This window comes from Herpailurus yagouaroundi, unplaced genomic scaffold (assembly GCF_014898765.1).
Source record: "Herpailurus yagouaroundi ecotype Mexico unplaced genomic scaffold, PumYag 188, whole genome shotgun sequence".
In the NCBI taxonomy this organism is placed as follows: domain Eukaryota; kingdom Metazoa; phylum Chordata; class Mammalia; order Carnivora; family Felidae; genus Herpailurus; species Herpailurus yagouaroundi.
The window spans coordinates 11,797,944-11,820,477 of NW_024412419.1; the positions used below are offsets into that span (position 1 = coordinate 11,797,944).

General features: G+C 38.4%; 1 protein-coding gene across 4 annotated transcripts in view; it reads right to left on the bottom strand.

Annotated features, from left to right (window-relative positions):
* NBAS (NBAS subunit of NRZ tethering complex) overlaps positions 1-22,534 on the bottom strand; it is a 366,039-nt gene that overhangs the window by 173,368 nt on the left and 170,137 nt on the right. For all 4 annotated transcript variants that reach the window (XM_040496113.1, XM_040496112.1, XM_040496111.1 and 1 more), the window contains 6 exons: positions 21,574-21,707; positions 15,597-15,659; positions 12,990-13,112; positions 8,773-8,875; positions 4,631-4,860; positions 1,067-1,179 (listed from right to left, as the gene is read on the bottom strand). In XM_040496113.1, the coding sequence (XP_040352047.1) occupies positions 1,067-1,179; positions 4,631-4,860; positions 8,773-8,875; positions 12,990-13,112; positions 15,597-15,659; positions 21,574-21,707 (766 nt within the window). The remainder of the gene's footprint in view (positions 1-1,066; positions 1,180-4,630; positions 4,861-8,772; positions 8,876-12,989; positions 13,113-15,596; positions 15,660-21,573; positions 21,708-22,534) is intronic.

Consider the following 22,534-nt stretch of genomic DNA (forward strand, 5'->3'; position numbering starts at 1 on the left):
ATCTGACTCAAACCCTACACAGGACAAGGACACCAAGGAACCTGTAACAGGACACCACTGTCCAAAGGTACAAGGAGTTTTAAAAAAGAAGAAGAAGAAGAAGAAGAAGAAGAAGAAGAAGAAGAAGAAGAAGAAGAAGAGCCGATGCTAGTGAAAATGCATCAAAAACCAGAGACAGAAACAACTCAGCTATAGCTTCCCCACTCCCAATTCCCAACATTTCCAGGTTTAAGAATAAAGATAAGAAATTACATGCAAGGCACCAAGCATACTGCTAATGATCAAGCTACCCGCTTTATTTAGGGCACGGAGGTCTGGAGTTCAAGGCAACAGAAAATCTATCTCCCACTTGTCACGTAAGGTTCAGGACACTAGGAGACACACACTGTCCTCACCGCACAAAGTACATAATGATCACAAGTGACTGTGTATCAGCAGGCTTGTCTTGGGTGGTACTTACTCAACCTGTACATTTAGGTAAAAGAACTTGAGCATTGTTAAGATATCGCTAGGAATTAAACTCTAAGCAAGAGCTTCCTGTCATTCTTCCTTTTAAAAAATAGTATCTGGGTGTTGTATGGAAACCAATTTGACAATAAATTTCATATATAAATTAAAAAAAAAAAAGAAACTTTATATCTTGAAAAAAAAAATAGTATCAACTTAAGAATAGTCTGTACTGAGCATAACAAAATAAACTATGATCATGTACAGCTACTTAAATGTATGCAACTGAAACAAAATACAGAAAAACTGCATCATCAAAAACTGATGAAGATCTGAAAGTCTATCTGTAATCCCCCATTTCTTTTTGTTTTTATCCAATAGCCTCACGGCTGTTACTAACGTTATTCCTTTTAACGGCATAACTGAGAACTTAAAAAATAAATTTATAGTAAGACATCGGCTCTGTTTTTTTTAGATATCCACTTAAGATTTCATTTGAAAATGGGGCAGAGAGTAGGATCTATTGCTAATGGATTAAATGGCCAGAGGTAATGCTAATAATTCAATGCAAAACAACTGAATACTAAGTTAATAATGCAACACTAAATGGAAAATTCACCTTGCAAAGGCAGGATCTTTACCCCAAATTCTTCAAGACATCCAAGGGCTTGGATAAGATCGAGCTCCTCTTGAATGGCCACAGGTCTATCTGTTATCAGCTGTAAGCAGCACCTAGGGGAAACAAGGTAAATTCTGTTGTTTTGGTTTTTGGTTTTTTGGTTTTTTTTTAAATAACACACGTTTGGCTAAGTTGCCTTTCTGTATTCAACAATGTGAGACCCAACACACATTTATCAAATACTCACTCCACGCCAGGTTCTGCTAGATGCTGTCTATTACCTTCCTGAGTCCTCATAGCAATCCTGTGTGATAGGCAAATAGCATCACCTCCTTTCTAAGGAAGCCAAAATTGAAGCTCAGAGAGGTGAAGTAAGTCGCACAGGGTTATGCTGATAGTAGGTAATGGTACCACAGTATGAAGCAAAATGTGTTAACTCTGCCTTTAACACTCTTTTTACTGCTGACTCCAAAGGTGATAATCATACAGGAAAGGTTTAAAAAAGGAGACAGACCCTCTCTCTCTGCCCCTCCCCCGTTCATGTTCTGTCTCTCTCTGTCCCAAAAATAAATAAAAAACGTTGAAAAAAATAAATAAACAAATAAAATAAAAAAGGAGACAGATTTCAGGTAATTTCCACTTATTCTTCTAGGGAAAACAAACATCTTGTTTCGGTGACAATTTTGTTTCCCAAAGGAAAAAAGACTAACCTAAGAAACTGCACAAAGGACGTTTTTCTGATCAGAAGGAAGAGTCTGTTGGTAATGCAATAGTGAAATGAAAGCGAAACAGGAGAAAGTGACTTTGCTAAACTAAGAATTTGTGATACCCTATGGAGGATTTTAAGCAAGTTTTTAAAAATCCAAACAAAGTGTCCTTAATAAATATTTTAATTAACCAACTTTCTGAAAGGTGCATGTGGAAGGACATTGAGACACAAGCCTAGAAAGACTGGTAGAGATCAGGCCAGGAAGGGCTAATGGTGCTAAAATCATGGACCACCTGATGAAGATCCCATGGCCCCAGTACCCATCTGTATGATGGATACAGGTCTACCTTGCTTGCAAAACTTTAAAATTTAAATAAGATGAGCACTAACATATACTGCTGACTCAAGAGGAAAAGCGACAGAACCTTGTGGTATCTACCAAAATTCTATCTTAGAACTATCTTTGAACCCAGGAATTCCCAGTTCTAGCAATTTATACTACAGGCAGACGAGCACACGCCCACACATAAGTAGGGATGTTGAGTATCATGGTGTTTTTAAAATATAAGAGGGACGGGGCACCTGGGTGGCGCAGTCAGTTAAGCGTCCGACTTCAGCCAGGTCACGATCTCGCGGTCCGTGAGTTCGAGCCCCGCGTCAGGCTCTGGGCTGATGGCTCACAGCCTGCAGCCTGTTTCCGATTCTGTCTCCCTCTCTCTGCCCCTCCCCCGTTCATGCTCTGTCTCTCTCTGTCCCAAAAATAAATAAAAACGTTGAAAAAAAAAAATATATAAGAGGGACACCTGGGTGGCTCAGTGAGTTAAGCGTCCAACTCTTGATTTCAGCTCAGGTCATGATCTCATGGTTCATGAGATCCATGTATCAGGTTCAGGAGCCCATGGCAGGCAGGCTCTGTGCTGATAGTACATAGCCTCTTTGGGATTCATTCTCTCTCTCTCTGCTCCTCTCCCACTCATGCACGTGGACACGCTTTCTCTCTCTCAAAATAAACTTTAAAATATAAGACAATGCATTAAATCACAAGCTAATCAAATAAATTCTAGAAAGTCAAACAATGGAATATTCTACAACCATCAAAAGAGAATGAATCAAGCCTACAGGCACTCATGAAAAAACCTTCAGAATAGATTATAAGTGGAAATAACAAGATGCAGAAAGGTATGCATCCATTTGTGACTTAAGAAGAGGGTAACGTTCAAGAAGATATTTTGGAAAGATACATAGGAAAATGACTTAAAAAGATAGCTAAGGGATAAAGTTAGGGCAACAAGAATGAAGAGAGAATTATCAGAAATATCCATTTTTCTATTGTTGAATATTTTTATCTCATTGGATGTATTACTTCCTCAATTAAAAAAACTAGTTCAGTGGTGTCTGGGTGGCTCAGTCGGTTGAGTGTCCAACTTCAGCTCAGGTCATGATCTCATGGTTTGTATTTGAGCCCCGCACTAGACTCATTGCTGTCAGCACGGAGCCCGCTTTGATCCTCTGTGCCCTCTCCCCCCACCTCCTCTGTCCCTCTCCTGCTCATGCTCCTTCTCAAAAACAAATAAACATTAAAAAACTAGCTCATGATAATTTAATCAATAAGAATGTAAGGGCTATTTTCTATATTAAATATTACTGTCAACATTTCAATATACCCAGCCTTACAGATCATAATCAGTCTGGTGCCACCTTACACACACATATGGCATCTTTTCCAAGTTAACGTGTGTCCTTGTGGGAGAAAAAGGGATGGGATGAAAGGGAAATATCAGAAGCGTAGATTTAAAAACAATCTCTGAAAACTCCTGCCAAAAAGATTTAGGTCAAACACAACTCCCAGTTTTAAAAGCTATTCTATTTGATATTTTCATCGTCTGAAATAGAAACACAATCCCTTAGGAGAGAAGAAAAAAAAAATTTACTATTTTTAACAACCTGTCAAGTCCAATAACACGGTTTGAGAAAACATGGTTCTCTCTGTAATAAGATATCACTGGTGGGGGGAAAGTTTCCTTTAAGCTTTTAGCTGCTAGTCATTTGGGGGGGGGGGAAATTAATCTAAATAGGTACCACAATCACTACAACCAAATTAATTCCTAATGGGCCTAAAATTTCTATGTGAAAATATAACTATCAAAGTAGTGAAAAACAACATGAAAAACTCTTACAATGGTCTTGGGAATTAAAGGTCTTTCAAAGGATGACACACAAGATAGAAACTATAAAAGAAAACAATCAAAATCTTTACAGATTCTGAACAGCGATTTGAAAATCACACATAATAAACACTTGACAATGTGGTTAAAACATGTAAGAGATGCAAAGGGTAAATGTCCTTTATGCACAGAAAGCTCTTAAGAATCAACAGTAAAAAGATCAACACTAAATCTCCAGGACAACAGGGCAAAGAGAAACAGAATTCACAGTCCAGAATTTTCCACCTGGAAGGGACTTTGAAGCTTTATCATCTAATCAGGTCCCGCATCCCCAAACAGAGCAAAGTCATGCAAAGCATATGGCCAATGCCTAAATGTGCTAAAAATTTCCAGAACTTGAATTTACAGGCCATCTCATAAATCCTTTCTAAGAGAAAAGATATACAATCTTACAGATCATCAGCAAGAAAGACTGGGAAAGTATGCTGGAGAAAAGGGGTCACGGGAAAGCTGATGAATATTCATAACGTAATTATCTTTCTGTATTCAAGCAATAAGTAACTGTGCCCCGTGGAGGACAGTCAATCTGCGCCTGTGGTGATATATTTTGTAAAGAACAAAACCAACAGTGGAGTCTGTGTATTCTGACTTCCCCCCTCCCTCTTCTGGAAGAACGCGGAATTACTCTACCTGGCCAGATCCATGCAGCTATCAGTGAGGCTGGTAGAAGCGTTAAAGTACTCTCTGCTGGCGGCCAAAACCAAGTCAATACTTCTTTCATAACTGACCCTGCACTGGGTCTTTCCTTTACGGGCCGCGCTAGCTGGCGGATTTACCGAACAAGCACTGCAGTGCATCATGTGACCAGCTAAGTGGATATTTTCAAGGCGACTGGAACACAAAAGGCTTTCTGTAAATATCTGGGGGAAAGAAGAAACTGGAATTAGCCTCAAAGAGGACAGATACAGTGCTTCTCAAGAAAACGAAGGCTCTGATATCCAAACGAAATAGATTAAAAAAACATTCATCGTACAGGTAGCAGTTGCACAAGTGACACTGAATGCACTAAATGGCAAGGAAGTACGCTTTAAGTGGTTACTTTTATGTCATGTGAATTTCACCTCAATAAAACAAACTCATCTTTTAGGAAGAAGAAATCGTTTAACTGAATGCACTAATAGGAAGCATAATACAGTTGACCCTTGAACGACACAGGGGCAGGGGTGCTGACCTCCCCACGCAGTCAAAAATCCCAGTATAACTTTTGACTCTCCCAAAACTTAACTCCTAACAGCCTACTGTTAAGTGGAAACCCCAGTGATAATATGGACAGGTGATAAACACATATTTTTTATTTACTGTATTCTATAACTATTCTTACACTAAGGTAAGCCAGAAGTAACATTAAAATCACAAGGAAGAGAAAACACATTTACAGTACTGTACGCACCAAAAACAAAAACAAACCCGTGTATAAGTAACTAGACCCGTGTGGTTCACACCCATGCTGTTCAAGGGTCAACCATACCTCAATGTGTACAATGAACATTTGAGTCAAATATCTGAAGTTCATGTTCATTAAAAACAGAATTCCTTAGACCTACTGTCCCATACTCAACAAGGCCTACTCTGCTTAAACTATTTATAGTAGTTCAATTTTTAAAAGAAAATCTCTGAATATGACACCTATAATTTATGACTGCTTAATGCATCTGAATTCAGGCTTACATACTAGCCAAGCTGCAAATATAACATGGACTTTTTTTTTTCCAATCTGCAAATTAAAAACTATTGAAATAAAACAAGAGCCACTGATAGAAGGTAATCATGCAAACACTGTATTCTACTAGGCAACTAATAGCATCAATATAAAATTTACTGTATAACTGAGATTATGTACTTATTACTTAGTCCAAAAAAAGTCTTAAAGAGATTCCTTTAAATTTACACTAATAACGTCAATATATAATTAGTATAACAACTTCCCCAAGAATAGTCTTCCCTCTTAGGACTCCTCTGTAGGATAAGGATAGCACAGAAACAGAAGCAAGAGTTGAAAAAAGTAGATTTCATGGAGAATAGAGTTTTTCTTACAATTAAGGCGACTACCCAATTTTCATGGGATCCCCTCCTTTTCCCTTGTTTCTAGGCCTCTAGGGAAGGTAGTATTTTCAGACAGGCCTTTATTGAAATGACTGATAAGGATAATATTACTAATATCTACATGGGATCTGCTATAAAATACATATTGTGACAGAAAGCAAATTACCAACAAGCAGCTATAATCACTTACAGGCGACAAGTGAAAACGGCTTAATCCAAGGGACCCAAATGACTTAGATATGACAGTTTCTCTATTCCTTTGGGTTATTCAAGTAAGCCATAGAGAGTTAATGCCAAGTATTGAAAAATATAATTCACTCACTCTAAAATTTAAAAGTTTTTGCTAAAATAAACAATATAGATTTCTGCTCTACCTGCTGTATCGAAACATTTAACATTTTCAAAATTGTGCCATTGAGCTTTCGAATATCTCCCAAGTATTGTTGAAAACTCCAACATAGGGGCGCCTGGGTGGCGCAGTCGGTTGGGCGTCCGACTTCAGCCAGGTCACGATCTCGCGGTCCGTGAGTTCGAGCCCCGCGTCAGGCTCTGGGCTGATGGCTCAGAGCCTGGAGCCTGTTTCTGATTCTGTGTCTCCCTCTCTCTCTGCCCCTCCCCCGTTCATGCTCTGTCTCTCTCTCTGTCCCAAAAATAAATAAACGTTGGAAAAAAAAAAAAAGAAAACTCCAACATAATAGCCAAGAGTCAGTAGGATAATATAGCATAACTTAAAAGGTACTAAAATAGTATTTAAAAATGTAAGTTTGAAAAAAAAATGTAAGTTTGCCAAATCTGTATTACCTTCCTCTATAACCATTTCAAAACTGTTATAATATGCTTTCAAATGTTTTCTCTAAGAACTGAGACTAATGGCCAGAAGTCATTAAAATATCAAAGTCTAATAAAAAGGTGTTAAAATATAAAACAATTCAATATGTCAAGCTGTTATGCAATTATACAAGAGCTAGTTAAGTGTAATATACTTATTGCCAATTTGCAATGAAAATCAAAAACAGGAAAATAACAAAACAATGCCATCCCAACTTAAAACACTACTGCAGAGATATTCATGATGGTTAGGTTTTGGATCCCGTGTGAATATAGACTTTCTCCTGGAACTGGATTTCAAGTTTTCACTTTAGACACAAAAGGGGAAGCTCATGGCAGTTATATGTACGTGGTCTGAGACTATAATCATCAATGTAAACTCCATTCTCATTCAAGCATTTTAAAACCTGAAGTTCAAATATAAAACCATTTCTTAACAGTCTATATTAGCGCTGTTTTGTTAAAATCACCTTGAATAAAAATGCCAACCAATTTCACAGAATACAGACCTATATTTATAACTCTCATCAACAGGTCATGCTTTGCGATGTCAGAGCAGAGCAACACAAGAAATATTCTATACAATTTCATGTCTGGTTTACTGACAGAAAAACTCAAAACAGGAATCTGCTTTTAAACTATCTCGCACTAAAAGTGGGTTAGCTGGATCATTTTTCCACACGGACTATGAGTAATTGGGTGGTATGACACATACCTTCCAAAAATAATCATTCAATCCCCTGGGTTACATTCCTAAGTCAACTAGCAACCATATCTTAAGTCTCCTTTGTGTTCTGGACATTCCAATAAGCACCGGGGCACAAGAGGATGAACATGAATACGATAATGCCTACCCTAGGGGCCCATGACCAAAGGGAAGAACCACATGTGGAAACAAGTTACCGCATTTGAAAGGCCATAACAGAGACAAGTTACATGAAAGGACAAAGGAAGGCATCCTAGAGGGCATAATTAGTGAAGTGAGTCCTAAAAATTACCAGCAATTTTCAGATAAAGGAAAGAGGGATATATCCAGGCAAAGGGAACGATGCCGGCAGAGTCACAGAGACGTGAAGCCGCATGGTGCGTGCAGAGTCAGGGCAGATGTGGTGGACGTAGCGAACGACGGGGTACACGGCGACCCTTGCGTGTGCAGAGTAACACAGGGGAGAGCGGACGGGAAAGCTGGTGTGCTGTGGCTTTCTCTGCCACGCTAACAAGCACGGCTACTTTCTGATGCTGAATGGAGCAAGCAGCAAATGTGAAGAAGGGGCGCGTCACGAGAGGATGTGTTTTAGAAGAATGCTCGGAATCAGTGTAGATGAGAAATCTGGAGGTCGGGAGACAAGAAGAATTACAATTTAGCAGAGATGAAGACAGGACAGATTTGACAGACCTTTCCCAGGTACATCAAATACGCTTTAGTGACCAGCAAAACTGAGAAGTGAGAGGAGACAAGGATGTGTCCCTTGGCCCCACTGGGGAGGAACGCACTGGATAACAAAGACAGGGAAGACAGGTGCGGAAGCGCTCAGCTTGGAGAGCACTACCAGGGCGCCTGGCTGGCTCAGGCCACCAAGCGACAGACCCTTGATTTCAGATCAGGTCATGATCTCATGGTTCCTGAGTTCAAGCCCCGCGCCGGGCTGTGAGCTAACGGCACAGAGCCTGCTTAGGATCCTCTGTGTCCCTCTCTCTCCGCCCCTCCCATACTCTCTCTCTCTCCCTCTCAAAAATAAACAAACTTGGGGGAAAAAAAGAAAAAAAAGAAAGCACTACTCCCTTACTCAATAGTATTACTTATAATGAAGCCTATGGTCATCACCTTTGTGTCCGATAAACACACTGTAACAACGAAACCTTCCGAATTAAGAGGCAATAATTCCCATGTGTAGAGTTACCTCATAGCAAGCATCAGAATCCAGGCAGGTGTAAACATTCTGCTGCATAGTTAACATGTCCTGCAACAACATTCTCCAATGAGACTCAGTGACAGGAGGCTGCCTGTGGAGGGCGGGGAGGGAGGGAGGGAGAAGAGGAGCAGAAGAAGAAAGTAACTCATGAAATCTCTCTTCGATTGGCCAAAAGCAACAAACAAACAAACAAACAAACAAAACCATCGGTGTCACCATTCTATGTGCCACACAACCCGCAAGTCATCAACAGATATAATCTCATTTGAATTTCCAGGAAACAACTTGGATCCGAGGAAGAGTTGAGCGGCTCTGCATCAATGCTAGAGGCTTCCAGAGCTGCCTCAGTCACAGGCCGCCTACACTCCAAACCGGAACAGCATTACGTGATAACAGCAAAGCTAAACAAGCTGTGAGTTTCTGAGACAAAATAAAGCACAGCACGATGTATCAGGGACAGCACTTGGACACCAGAGTACTACTGCAGATTCATCTTCATCATACGGCAAGGCCCCACAGGGGATGCTCTGGACCCCGCCCACCCCTGGCGTCCGTCGAGAGGCTGGCGACCCCGGCTCACCAGCAGGGCGGCGCCAGTCGCTCCTTCCAGTGGGGTCCCTGCGGCAGTCCACAGAGCGACCGACCGGGCACTACAGGGGTTATGCTCACCCGGGTGACAGCCCAGGTGCCAGGCGACAGAGCCTTAGAGATTAGTGGCAGGAGCTGCCCTGTCGGCCTCAGGAGGAAGTTTCATGCCCCACAAGAATCAGTATCTTTCATAACAACTCCATAGGCACAGTTTTCAGGACAGTTTTCAAGGACATGTCAGTGACCACCCTCAGGAAAGCCCAAAGCACAAAGCCCCTCTCAGGTTTCCCAGTTCCTTTCCAGTTCCTCCGGGTCAGAAGCAATTTACCAACCAGGGATCAGTTTTACACAACCAATGAGGCATGCACAATCTCATTGATCAAATACCATTTTATGTTGGAAACCAGGGTTACAGAGTTTGAGAAGTCAACGGTTCACATGGTCTTGCAGCAGGCCAAAGGGGTTTGTTAAAAATTTCACTAAGAATCACATATTAGCTGCATGATTATGAACACTGAATGTTCCTGAATTTCAGTTTCCTCACTTAAAACCCATCTTGGAAAGTGATAAAAAATGGAGATTAATTCTTATAAAACACAGGCATTGAAGCAAGATGTTCTTAAGTTTAAAAACAAGCTCAATCACCTATATGGATTTGAGGAGGTCTCTGAATTTCTCTGAGCTACAGATTCCCTTTTTGTACATTGTGAGGATTAACTGAAACTAGAATGTATGAAGAAACACTCCCTCCGTTTTTCTGGTATAAAGTAGTATTCAATAAATGTTAATGAATGAATCTGAAAGTTACAAACACATTTCTTTGGTTTCTATAGTTATATACACGATTGCTAATATTGTTTAGCAGGAAAGAGAAAGTTCTGTAATTCTCTCTGCCTCCCCCAAAAGTTCACCTTCGTTGAATATGCATGAATTTGGAATCATTATTTGTTTACTTGCTAGTCTTGTCGTTCTACATAATCATGAATCTCATTGTTTGAAAAGGGCAGGTTTTGTTTTATTTTGATTGGCATTTGTCATAAACCAACTGACCGTTTCTTTACCACACATCTTCTCCCTTTTTAATGCATGAAGAACGGGACAAATAGACTATTTGTGTATAATATCATTGCTATAGGGAGAGCCTGTGTTTGGGATCACTGTCGTCAAACCTCTGGTATCTAGGAACTTTTTCACCTAAAATTTTTTATAAGCATATGTTTCATTTGCTTACAGTAGCTTGTATTTATTACACAAAACATATAACTTGTATCCCATATGCAATAAATCATAAGAGAATGCATTTTTCCCCCAGAAAAAAAAATGACACATTTGCACATTTTCCAGGATCATCCCTGAAATGTGTCCATTACTTAGACCTTGGTAGGTTGAACTCTGTGGCTGAACTTCAAAGAACTGGAGGGCTCTTTCAGATTTGGCTTGCAGGTAAATAAGTTGCAAAATGTTTGAAGTGAGTGTCCATTTTGCACCAGCTGGATAAAATCAAACCTAAGCATTGTCTAGCTGAATCAAATTCTCATAGCCCAGCTGTTCTTCTGGAAGCCATCAACAATGGGACAGATGGTATTAATGTTTTCTCACACATGGCTAGCCATAAGTACAGGTTCTAATTGAAATAAATTATAAGACATTATTTACAATGGCCTTTGCAGAATACATTCAGTAAATATGAACCAAAAGTAGAACCTGAAGGCACTATACCAGATTTGCAAATTAACACAGAGATCACTAAACACAAACATGATGTATTAGTTACAGCCCTGGAACAAAGGAATATTTTCCGGGGAGAAATAGCATTGCATTCAAGATGGTAAAACTTGATTTGTGTAGATTCAATGAAATCTGCTACCATTTAAAATATGCATAAGGATATTCCATAGATGCTGAAGGCCAAGCTATGGTAGCATACATGAAACAATTAGGATTCACTTCAAATTAACTAGTTTGAAAAAAAAAAAAAAAGAGGCCATATTCTCTTACATATTCAAAGTAGAACAACCATGAGAGATGAACTATAAGGACTTCAGAAGTATTTGAGGGACTCAAAGAAAGGACAGGAAGTAATCTAGCTACAACAGCAAGGCTTTCTTGAAGACGAGGTTCTAGAGTCAACATGATCAGAAATATTGACCATTTGTTTATAGTTTTAAAAAAGAATCTTAAGGGGCACCCAGGTGGCTCAGTCGGTTAGGTGTCCGACTTCGACTCAGGTCATGATCTCACGGTTTGTGAGTTCGAGCCCCGCATCGGGCTCTGTGCTGACAGCTCGGAGCCTGAAGCCTGCTTCGGATTCTGTGTCTCCCTCTTTCTGTTCCTCCCCAGCTTGCACTCTGTCTCTCTCAAAAATAAATAAAGATTAAAAAAAAAAAAATCTTAAGACTTGAGTTGCGAAAACTTTTTAAATTATTCATTTAATAATTATTGGGAGAGGACCATCGATATATGAGGTCCTTTATTAGATGTATGGGAACTATAACACTTGCCCCAGAGAAGCTTATGATCTCAAAAGGAACATAAGGCACACACATCAATCACTATGAGTACACTAGTGAAAAAGACAGAGATAGGGAGAGACAAATACAAAATGTCAGGGGATTTCTTAGGAAGGAGAGTTCCTTGAGCAAACCACCAAGCAGTTTGCTACTGTTGACTGGGACAGGATTCCCGGAGACATCTGGGTGGTGTATGTTCACCCATCTACCATCTCAAGGTTGTTATTGTTTATAAGTAGGTCTGAAGGGTCTTAATGCCCTTACAGTCCCACCATAACTATGTGGCACGTGGCAGGTTGGCTCTCTCCAGCTCAGACCTTGACAGAAAGGCCTAACTTATGTATATTACCTACAAAAAACACACTTCAAATACAAAACCATAAATTAATTAAACGTTAAAGGTATACCATGCTATATACCAAAAGACACATCATGCTAACACCAATAAAAGGAAAGAGAGAGGAAAATTGTATACAAGGAACTAGAGCTGTCTCTATTTGCAGATGGCATAATATTCAGGAAAACCTACTGGAACTAATGCAGGAGTCCAGCAAGGTAGAAAGACACAAGCTCAATATATATCAAAATTTTAAAAAATATATTTTAACACATACCAATAACTCTATACACTAGGAATGAGCAATACAAAAATGAAATTAAGAAAATAATTCTATTTATAATAACACAAGAAAATAAAATATCAGGAATAGTTTACAGTACATGAATATTCATAGCTTTATCTGTAAAAGCCAAAACTCAAAACAACCCACATGTCCCTAAACAGGTGAATAGGTCAACAAAGTGTGATAAAAGTACAGATCAGTGGTAGTCTAGGGTAGGGGTGAGGGAGTGATGGGGAGAAGCTGAAGGGAGGGGAACATAAAGAGGCAAAAAGCAGCTTTTAAGAGTGACAGATATATTTATTACCTTGATTGTGAGATGGTTTCCTGAGTATATACATATACCAAAACTTAACAAATTCTACACTTTAAATATGTGCAATTTATTGTTGGTCAATTATAACTCAATGAATTTAAAAAAAAGAAAAGAAAAATACTACTATTTTTAACCATATACAAGTATTGATTAATTCTGTTCATTACTTACTTCCGACCAGTATGCCTGGTCAATCTGACCATCAGCGAGCGTGCCTCTTCTGAACTAGACTGAGTGTTCTTAACAAACGAAATCGGTTTCTCAAGTCCGTGTTTCTCCAAAAGCTCTGACACACTTAAAGTGAGAAAAGGATATTTTAAATTTTTTTAAATGTTTTTATTTATTTTTGAGACAGAGAGAGACAGAGCATGAGCAGAGGAGGGGCAGAGAGAAAGGGAGACACTGAATCTGAAGCAGGCTCCAGGCTTTAAGCTGTCAGCACAGAGCCCAAAATGGGGCTCAAACTCACAGACTGTGAGATCATACCTGAGCTGAAGTCAGACGCTTAACCAACTGAGACACCCAGGTGCCCCGAGAAAAGGATATTTTAAAGTCTTGTTACCAAACCAAAAAATCTAAGAATCTTATACATGTAGCATTTAGGTGTTTAGTATTTAAAAAAATATATAGCATACAGAATGACCCAATTTTACAAATTACATTAATTCTTAGCCAAAAAAAGTTAACAATTATGTATCCAATTTCATATCCCATACTCTTATGACAATGTACTTAGAACTAGTAACTATTTTTTCAAAAGTGTAACATATCTTTATCTAAAAATAGTTTTTGTAATTTTCCTGTACTCTAAAAGCATCAAATCAGTAAAACAAGCAAAATCTATCATTTCAATACCAAGCTTTAACTCTGAACAAACCTGCTGAGTAACTTATTATAGGCAAGGCTGTTAGAAAAGCAATAAACGGGGCGCCTGGGTGGCTCAGTAGGTTGAACGTCCAACTTCAGCTCAGGTCACGATCTCGCGGTCTGTGAGTTCGAGCCCCGCGTCAGGCTCTGTGCTGACAGCTCAGAGCCTGAAGCCTGTTTCCAATTCTGTGTCTCCCTCTCTCTCTGACCCTCCCCCATTCATGCTCTGTCTGTCTCTCTCTCTCAAAAATAAACAAACGTTAAAAACAAAAAAAATTAAAAAAAAAAAAAAAAAGAAACAATTTTAGAGTTGGAGCCCCAGAAATACCACAAGGCTTAATCTCCCTCCAAAATCTATTCTATAAAAATATAAAATATGTCACAAATTTTGTCTCATATGAATCTTCTTGAGACCTGGTTTGCCTCCCCAAACCTCACATTTGTGAATTAACTACTACTGGACTCACAGAGTGACTGGTTAGACTTCACTAGCTCTTCATAAGAACAGGTTTCATGGGTCATGTCACCTGGTATTAGGTATGCTAAAACATTTTTCAGTAATTGGTGGCTATGAAGTGGAACAGAAATAAAAAGTCCTTATTTTAAAAAATGACTTAAACTAAAGAGGCAAAGGCATGGGTACCATCCAGAAACTGACAAGGGGTTACTGTTTCCTTGAGGTTCTAAGAGCATAATGTGACATCAGGACCACTCATGGTTACGCCCAGGGAACATATGGGAAATATATCGTGTTTATTTTACTGTATCTTTGTGAGATAACTGTTCTCAATTTCATTAGACGAAAAAAAACTGTAATCCTCAAATTTGTAAGGAATGATTCTATAGTGGTTTAATCCACTAAGCTTTACTCAAAACGATGCTCAACTTTTCAGGGACATTGGGGACAGAAGAAACACAGCCAACCTAAAATAAGCAAAGCTTGAAAACAAAGAGCAAGCTTGATTTATTAAGCATTTTTCAAGAAAAAAAAAAAACTATAACTTTCAGAACACAAAGTAACACCTTTCAGTCTAGGCAATAATAAATAGAGGAAACAGAGGTCTGGAGGCAACTGAACAATTAATTCTTCATTAAACTCCCATACATACACAGCACATAAAAACACTGTTTCCTTAAATACAACTTGAAACATTTTTATACTCAAGCCCCTTAAATTGAATGAATAAAACTTCTAATTAGTAGACTCCAAATTATATACTTTACTATTTTATCACCACTATAAAGTGATGGTATTACCTATTATTCTATAATTATATATATTGGAAAAATTCTTATCTCTAAAATTTTAATACAGATATTTAAAAATTACTCAAGCACCTTCATATACACATATAAATACTAGTAAACAGCACATGACTTCCTAAATACTAAATTGGGAAATTTCAGGCTCCAAGACAAAGTTTAATGCTTCATTTTGACAGTAAAGAATATGACTACAGAGTTACTGGAAGGCTTTAGTGCAGTTTGATCTAGTTCAGATAGTCCATCAAGTGTAATACGCCCAAAAATGAAAGTCAGGAGTATAATAAATATTGTTTGCTGAAAGATACAGTAATTGCTGCAGAAACTAACATTTCTGTGTAGGAGGCATTTTAAAAACTTCATCTAACATTAATTCCATAATCTCCATGAGTTTGAAATTCTAAATAAGAAAGCCGAAGGCTCAAATATCACAGAGCCTGTAAGTGGCAATGCTTGGATTTGAACACAGGTCCGCCAGTCTTCAACATCCAGGCTCTTACTACTCTACATAGGCTAGCTGTACGTTTGCATTAAGAAAATGCACTCAAATAGAAAGTCAAACTGGAAATACACTAGACATACTAAAGGTAGTATTTCTTGGACAGACCTCCTCCCTCAGCACAAAGCCAACAGATTCATTTTTCTCACCTGAGAATTTGTTCCAGTTGGTCGACCATATCATGAAGAGCTGCGGTTGCCTCTGTTTTAGGACTAAAGGATTAAGAGGAAAAAAAATTAAAAAGTTTCAGGAGTAGCTTCTTATATGAAATATAAGACTCAATGAAGTGAAAAAGAGAAACGATGTTTCCCTTATAGTTAATATACAACAATATTACACTGCCTGGGCAAAATTTTAGTCATCTCCTGAATGCATTCAGCCAGCATCTTTCACAACTCAAGAGATGAAAATTAAAAAAAAATATTGGACTAGAATGATATTCTCTATTACTGATTAGCATGATATGGACTGGTATTTACTGAAGAACTTTTTGCTCAATTCTGCTAAAAGCAACAAAGAATTATAAGTCAATTTTAGTCTTCTCTTAAAAAAAAAAAAAAAGAGGTAGAAAGTAAAATCACCATTTGGTTCTGTTCTTTTAACCAAGAAAACAGGTTAGGAAGCATGGCCCTGCACATTGGCTTTCTCCTCCACCTGTCTATAACCCTACCACCCACTAGAAGTTTCCATTAGGATTCTGTATACTCAGAAGATTTCTCCTATGTCATCATTCCCTCTGCACCCACTTCAATATTAAGGAACCAAAAAAAAAGCAAGGCTATCATGTAGATAATCCCTGGAAGGTAGTGGAGATAAAAAGCAAGGCCTCTCTGAGGACGCATGTGGACAGGGGACTAGGAGAAACATTATCATGGCAAACATCATACACTAATACAAATGTGGCTGGTAGATTTAGTATGGAACAACACACGTACAAGTGAATGCAGGGATTTGGCACAAAAGCTGAGACGCTACTATAAAAGTCCCCTTCCATCCAGTACAACTCTGCGTCCCTAATATGGAGGGACTGCCCTCAGCCGAGCAGCACCGCACCTGATGCTCTCCAGTGCCCCCCACCCCAATGATGCAGCTGAATCCCAGCCAGGTCTTAGGGTTTTATTAATAAGATGACCAAATAAAACTCTTCATCTGAACTTAGAAAATTAAAAATGTCCTAACTTGAACCCCCAAAAATACTCACTATAAAACTATCAATCTTTCCTGGTCTCAATCTATTTGGCAATTATTTGTGCAGTTTACAAAGATTACACTATCCTTTAAAACCAATTTGAGGCCTTGACCTAGAGTGTTAAGTTAGGGTATGTTCCACTTAAAGTCCTTCAGAAGGTCAATTGTCACAGCTACCTTCTATTAACCCACGACAGTAATTTCTTAACTATCATTGTGTAGCTCTACAATAAACATTTGTCACTGACTTTCAAGAATATGGTGTTCCTCCATTGTGAATTGATAATTCACGAACATAATAAGTTTTGTTTTTTTTTCAGCCAGATGGAACATGCTGCCTACGTAAGGTACACGAAAAATTAATGAGGTTAAATAAGTGTTCATTTCATGGCGAAAAAACACATAGTTTACCATTTGGTAAATAATCATGTAACTGCTAAAAACAAACAACTAATCACAGGAAAATACAAACTGACAAACTTGGCATGAAGAAAAAAGAGAACCTCAGAAAATACTCTGAGGCTCTGAATTTTAATATGGGGCTAATTTAAAATGACATGTTATTTAGAAAATTATAAATGTGAAATATAATCATTAAGAAATAAATGGAAAACAAGAGAGTATCAGGCTATATTTTTTATTTACAAAAAAAAAAAATCTGTCAGATCAAATATCATTAATCTAAAGCCAAGATAAAGAGACATTTCTTAGCCTAGACACTCTTCAAAACCACACTAATTCTGTAATGTAACTGTAATGTCTACATTAAAAAAATGTTCTTTTAATATCATTCCACTGATACTTTACAGTAGGCAAATTACTGTTCAAAAATTAATAGATAGGCTCTAGTTGATATTTATGCTTATTTGATCTTCCTGAAAAACAAAGTCTAATACATTTATTCCTAAAAATTACACACATTACTTGGACGTCAATGAGTTTGACTAGCAGATTCAAAGACCACAACAGAGGCACAAAGCTGAAAGACAGACCATCAAGTTTCCCAGATGGGCCATCGAAGGGAAAAAACTCCCATCACTCTGCTTTTGGACACAGATGTTAAGAGAGGCCTCTGCATCTCTTGTAACCCTCTGCAAAGAGGGTTTTACTACTAACACCCTGACAGCCACTGGGTTGAGGTTTCTAAATGATGGGTACAAAATCGGCTACTACATTCGGTAACCGAATGTAGGTTGCTACCAAATCGGTTACTACAGTCCCTTTACCAGCCTTCTGCTGCCTACTGAAGGCCCATGGCTCTCAGGGGGGCCCACGGTTCCCACAGACACACCTGCTGTTCCTGTTGCTCTTGACTAAGGATGGGAGGTGGCCAATGGTCATAGCTGTATAGGTCTGGGTAATACATACATGTAGAGTCACTCTGTGATTTACCTTTCCCTACATGAAGATTCCTTCAACTGAGACCAAGGAAGGAAAGGATGTATTAAGCACTACTATGGTCTCCATTTAGCTTTACTTTGACAAGTCTCATTGCCTGCATTCCTTCTTGGTGGTCAGTACTGAGACCCCTGCTGAGGGGAGATGAACGATCAAGATCTCCAAACTACCCAACATCTCTACGACATAATGGACAACATCTGAGAACACCACAGACACAAAACATCCAAAACTGAAACCTGAAACAAGAGGACAAATGAGGTGCTCACACACAAGGCCACCTCTCAAGCACTCCTACCATGAAAAGGCTTCAGCCTGTCATAGGCTGCCAGACAGCTTTTTCATGTCTTAGATATAAAGTAATGGCCAAGAATCACTGGACATGAAGGAAAGTCCCTAACGGTAAAAGCAGAGATACAAACAAACAGGATACGAATACTGAGAGACCATGGTGAGAACGTGGGTAATGCAGGGAACAGAGGAACAGGTACATGTGCATCTCTGAAACAAGACTAGGATACTATTTTATTTTAAATGTTCCTGGAATTTAAATAAGAAAGCCAAACTAAATTTTAAAATTTGAAAGAGGGATGAGAAGATAAAACTGAAGACACTCTTAGAACATTTAACAGAAGATCAAAAAGTGGGCAAAAGAATAAAAGGGGTAGTAAACAAAGAAGAAAGTGCAAAAAAAAAATAAAGAAAGAGAGTAAAAAAGAAAAAAAAGGAAGGAAGTAAAAATAAAATTACCAAGGAAACTGATTAGGGAAAGAATAGAAGAAATTTCCCAATGATCTGAAAGACAAAGAGTTTCCAGACTGGAACAGACTAACTAAGTGAACACCACAACAATGCATTTAGACTCACAATAAAACACACCCTTACGATACAGAGATGAAGAGAAGGTATTGAAATATCCAAAAAGGAAGAAAAGCCATATATAAAGTAACAACTTAGAATGATATGGGACTACCTGACATCCTGGGAGGAGAGGACAAGATGGATGCCTTCAAAACTCACAAGGAAAAGATAATTATAAACCTAGAACTGCAGACACAGCCAAGCCTACTATCAAGTTTAAGGGGGCAATTCTGGTTATCTTTCTGACATGGGACAGTCTTCAAATCAAAATGCCTCCATGTAACCTTTGACAGGAAGCTATTAAGATTTTGCTCCATCAAAATGAGAGAATAAGCGAAGGAAGGAGAAGAGAAGAGATCTCAGAAATGCAATATGCAACACAAGACAGGCGCAGCAAGTCCCGGGATGGCAGTTGCTCAGAACACACAACAATTAATTCACATCAAAGCAAGAGAAAAGACAAGTCCAAGACGGAGGCTTCAAAAGGAAGACAGGGGGAGACTAGACAAGAAAAAGGGAAGGAACTGAGATATCTTTGTAAAGAAGAGTTTTACGTTCCATCGGAAGACTGAAGGAGATAAATGGGAACAAAGCAAACAACAATAAAGGAAATGATCCAATTCAGGGACAACAAAACGCTGCAAAAAAAGGAAATATAATCATACCCAGCTCTGTAGAAACAACATTTACTAACACAGTGATGAAACTACGGCCTTAACCACACTGACAGAACAGTAGGACAAGCAGGTATGGGGAGAGGTAGACCTCCATGAAAGGAAGTCAAGAATCAGGTAGCACTGCGGCAGCAGCATGAGCCTACTGTTTTAGAGGAGGCAGGCAAAGACCAGAAGAAAACCATTATCTACGCAAGTGTTCCTGTTAGAAGACAGGTGTTCAAGCATGACGAAGGGGGGCAGCAATCAACTGTTTATCGATCACAAGTCTTTCGATTCCTTCACTTTCATGATGTGCATACATTGCTTTATAGTTAAAATTTAGGAGATGATGATGTCTGTTTGGACTCTTGATTTTAGATCGGCACCTCCCACCCCCACTCATTTGTTTCTCTCCATGACGCGGGCTTTTCAAAGTGAGAAGACCAGTTGACTTGCAGAGTGCCTCACCCTCCGTATGTATCTGTTTCCTTCATGTGTTCTTGGACTTGCTCCCCTATCCCCTGATTTACTGTAAAGCAGAAGTTCAGCTCAAGGACTGTAGATTCAGAGTGAACAATTTTACTCGTAATGCATCTCTGCAGGAGGCACAGAACACCAGGCTGACCGTGATACCACACGTGGTAGCTTGATTAAAGATGGTGGCAGTCAGACTTGTACTTTATAAAGCTAAATCTCCCCTTTGAAATAACAAAAGAAATATATTAAAAATATGCTGAGCTAATACTTTGGTATCACGCAAATATCTTTTACCCATCAATCTTTCACCTGACCGCAGTCCCGTTAATGACTGCATGAAACCATTATTTCACACTGGGATGCAAAATTGGTTATTTCTATCATTCATTTCACAAAAAATAAAAATCTCCTTAAAGGAAAAGAGAGAGGCAGCAGCATTAGTCACAACAGTCAAGACATGGAAACAACCTAAGTGTCCATCAACAGATGGATAAATCAAGAAAAAGTGCTATTTACATGTACACAGTGGAATACTATTCAGCCACACAAGAGAAGGAAATCCTGCCATTTATGACAACATGGATGGGATTTAAGGGCATTATATTAAGAGAAATAAGTCAAAGACAGACAAATACTATAAGACAGTCTCACTTATATGTGGAATCTAAAAACCACCACCACCTCCTCATAGAAAAAAATCAGATTTGTGGTTACGGGGGATGGGAGTGGGTAGAGTGGGAACCGAATAAAGGTGGTCAAAATGTATAAAACTTCCAGGTGTAAGAGAAGTACGTACAGGGGACATAATGTGCTAAGACGGTTATGAAGCAACATGTTCCAGTCAAGGAACAATCTGGGCAAACAACTGAAACCAACCAAAACACTGCTGTATGCTATTTTCGAAAGAGTAAAAGATCTCATCACAAGGTAGAAAACTTACTTATTTATGTATGTATGTGTGTATGTATGTATCTGTAGAAGACGAGGGATGTTAACTAAACAGACTTGTCGCTTTACAATGTATGGATATCCAGCCATTACGTTAAACACTTCAAATTTACACGGTGCTGTATATTAATTACAGCTCAATAAAACTGAAAGAAAAATAAAGTAAAATAAAATTATTTATATTCATCCATGATTACTTAAAATGCTTATTGTAAGCAAGGGCCCAGAACAAATAATTCATAGATTACCCCAAGCCCATAAATATGAAAAAAGCTTCATGAAAAACACAACTGGAAACAGAGATATCACTGTCTATGCACTTAAAATTAAGAATTTTTCATCGTGGTGGTGGTATTTTTGTTTGTTTTTTAATGGATAATTTATCCAAGTTGACAAAATTACAGTGACTGCTCATACACTGTTGGAAAAACAAAAGTTTATCTCTAGGCTACAGGTTTGCAGATGATTTCATTTTCTTCTATACATGTTTTTATATTCCCCAAATTCTCTCTAATGAACACTCAGGGAAACAACATTTTCATTTCAGCTGTTAGGACAAAAAAGACAACAATAAGACTGGCACACTGTGGATTCTCACCCGTATCCTCTTTGTGGAAGACATTCTAATATGTCATAACAAAGGGACAGCTGGTCATTTCGTTCACAGTTGTAGATACACTCTAGAGCGACTGCCATCAGTTGGTCCTGATCAGGAATAATTTTTTGCTGCAGCTACAGAGAAAATAAAGCATGCTGTAGTAAGAGTCAGATTTATAGTCCGTTTTTCCCTAGCCCAGTACAACTGTCAATAGAATATTAAATAGTGCAATTAATCACCTGCAAAAACAAATCTTGATTTTTCTTTAGCTTACAGACTTTTGGGGTCTTTAATAATTCTGAATGAAATCACATTTTAATTACAGAATCAGCTAGAAAAGATAATTTGTACCCATAAGCTTTGCATCTGCTGAAAACAGATTCTTCAATTTATGACCCATTCAAGATAAAGTGGATAGAAGAAACACAGTGAATTAAAAAGGCACTTCATTAAAAACATTTCTAACCCTAAAGCCAAATTTTATGTGTTTCAATTACAAAAATATATAAAATTCCTTAACTAATATTCAGAGATGTTTGAACCTACTATTTTTCAGTATGCATTATATATTAGTCATGTAACTAAACAGCACTGACAGTCTATTCAAAAGAAGTCACACTGTAATGCAGTAATATTCAAATCACAGAGCACACTCTGGTGCAGAAAGAATGGCTACTTTGGGTCACTGTCTTCTATAGGATACACCCTTTCCATCGCAAATCAGACTCCCATTCTGGAGTATTTTCTAGGATATAAAAATACTGTATTTGTGCCTTGTTTTTCTCATCTATACAAATGGATATTAACAACTCTCCATAATGTCACAGTTGTGAGGACTAAATAAATTAATACGTGAAGAACGCTGACATGATTACCACCAAAGAAATGAAAATAGAAAGCGGAAACTATATTCTTAGAGCCCTATTCAATGACAAAGTAAGTTTAGAGCCCTCAATGACAA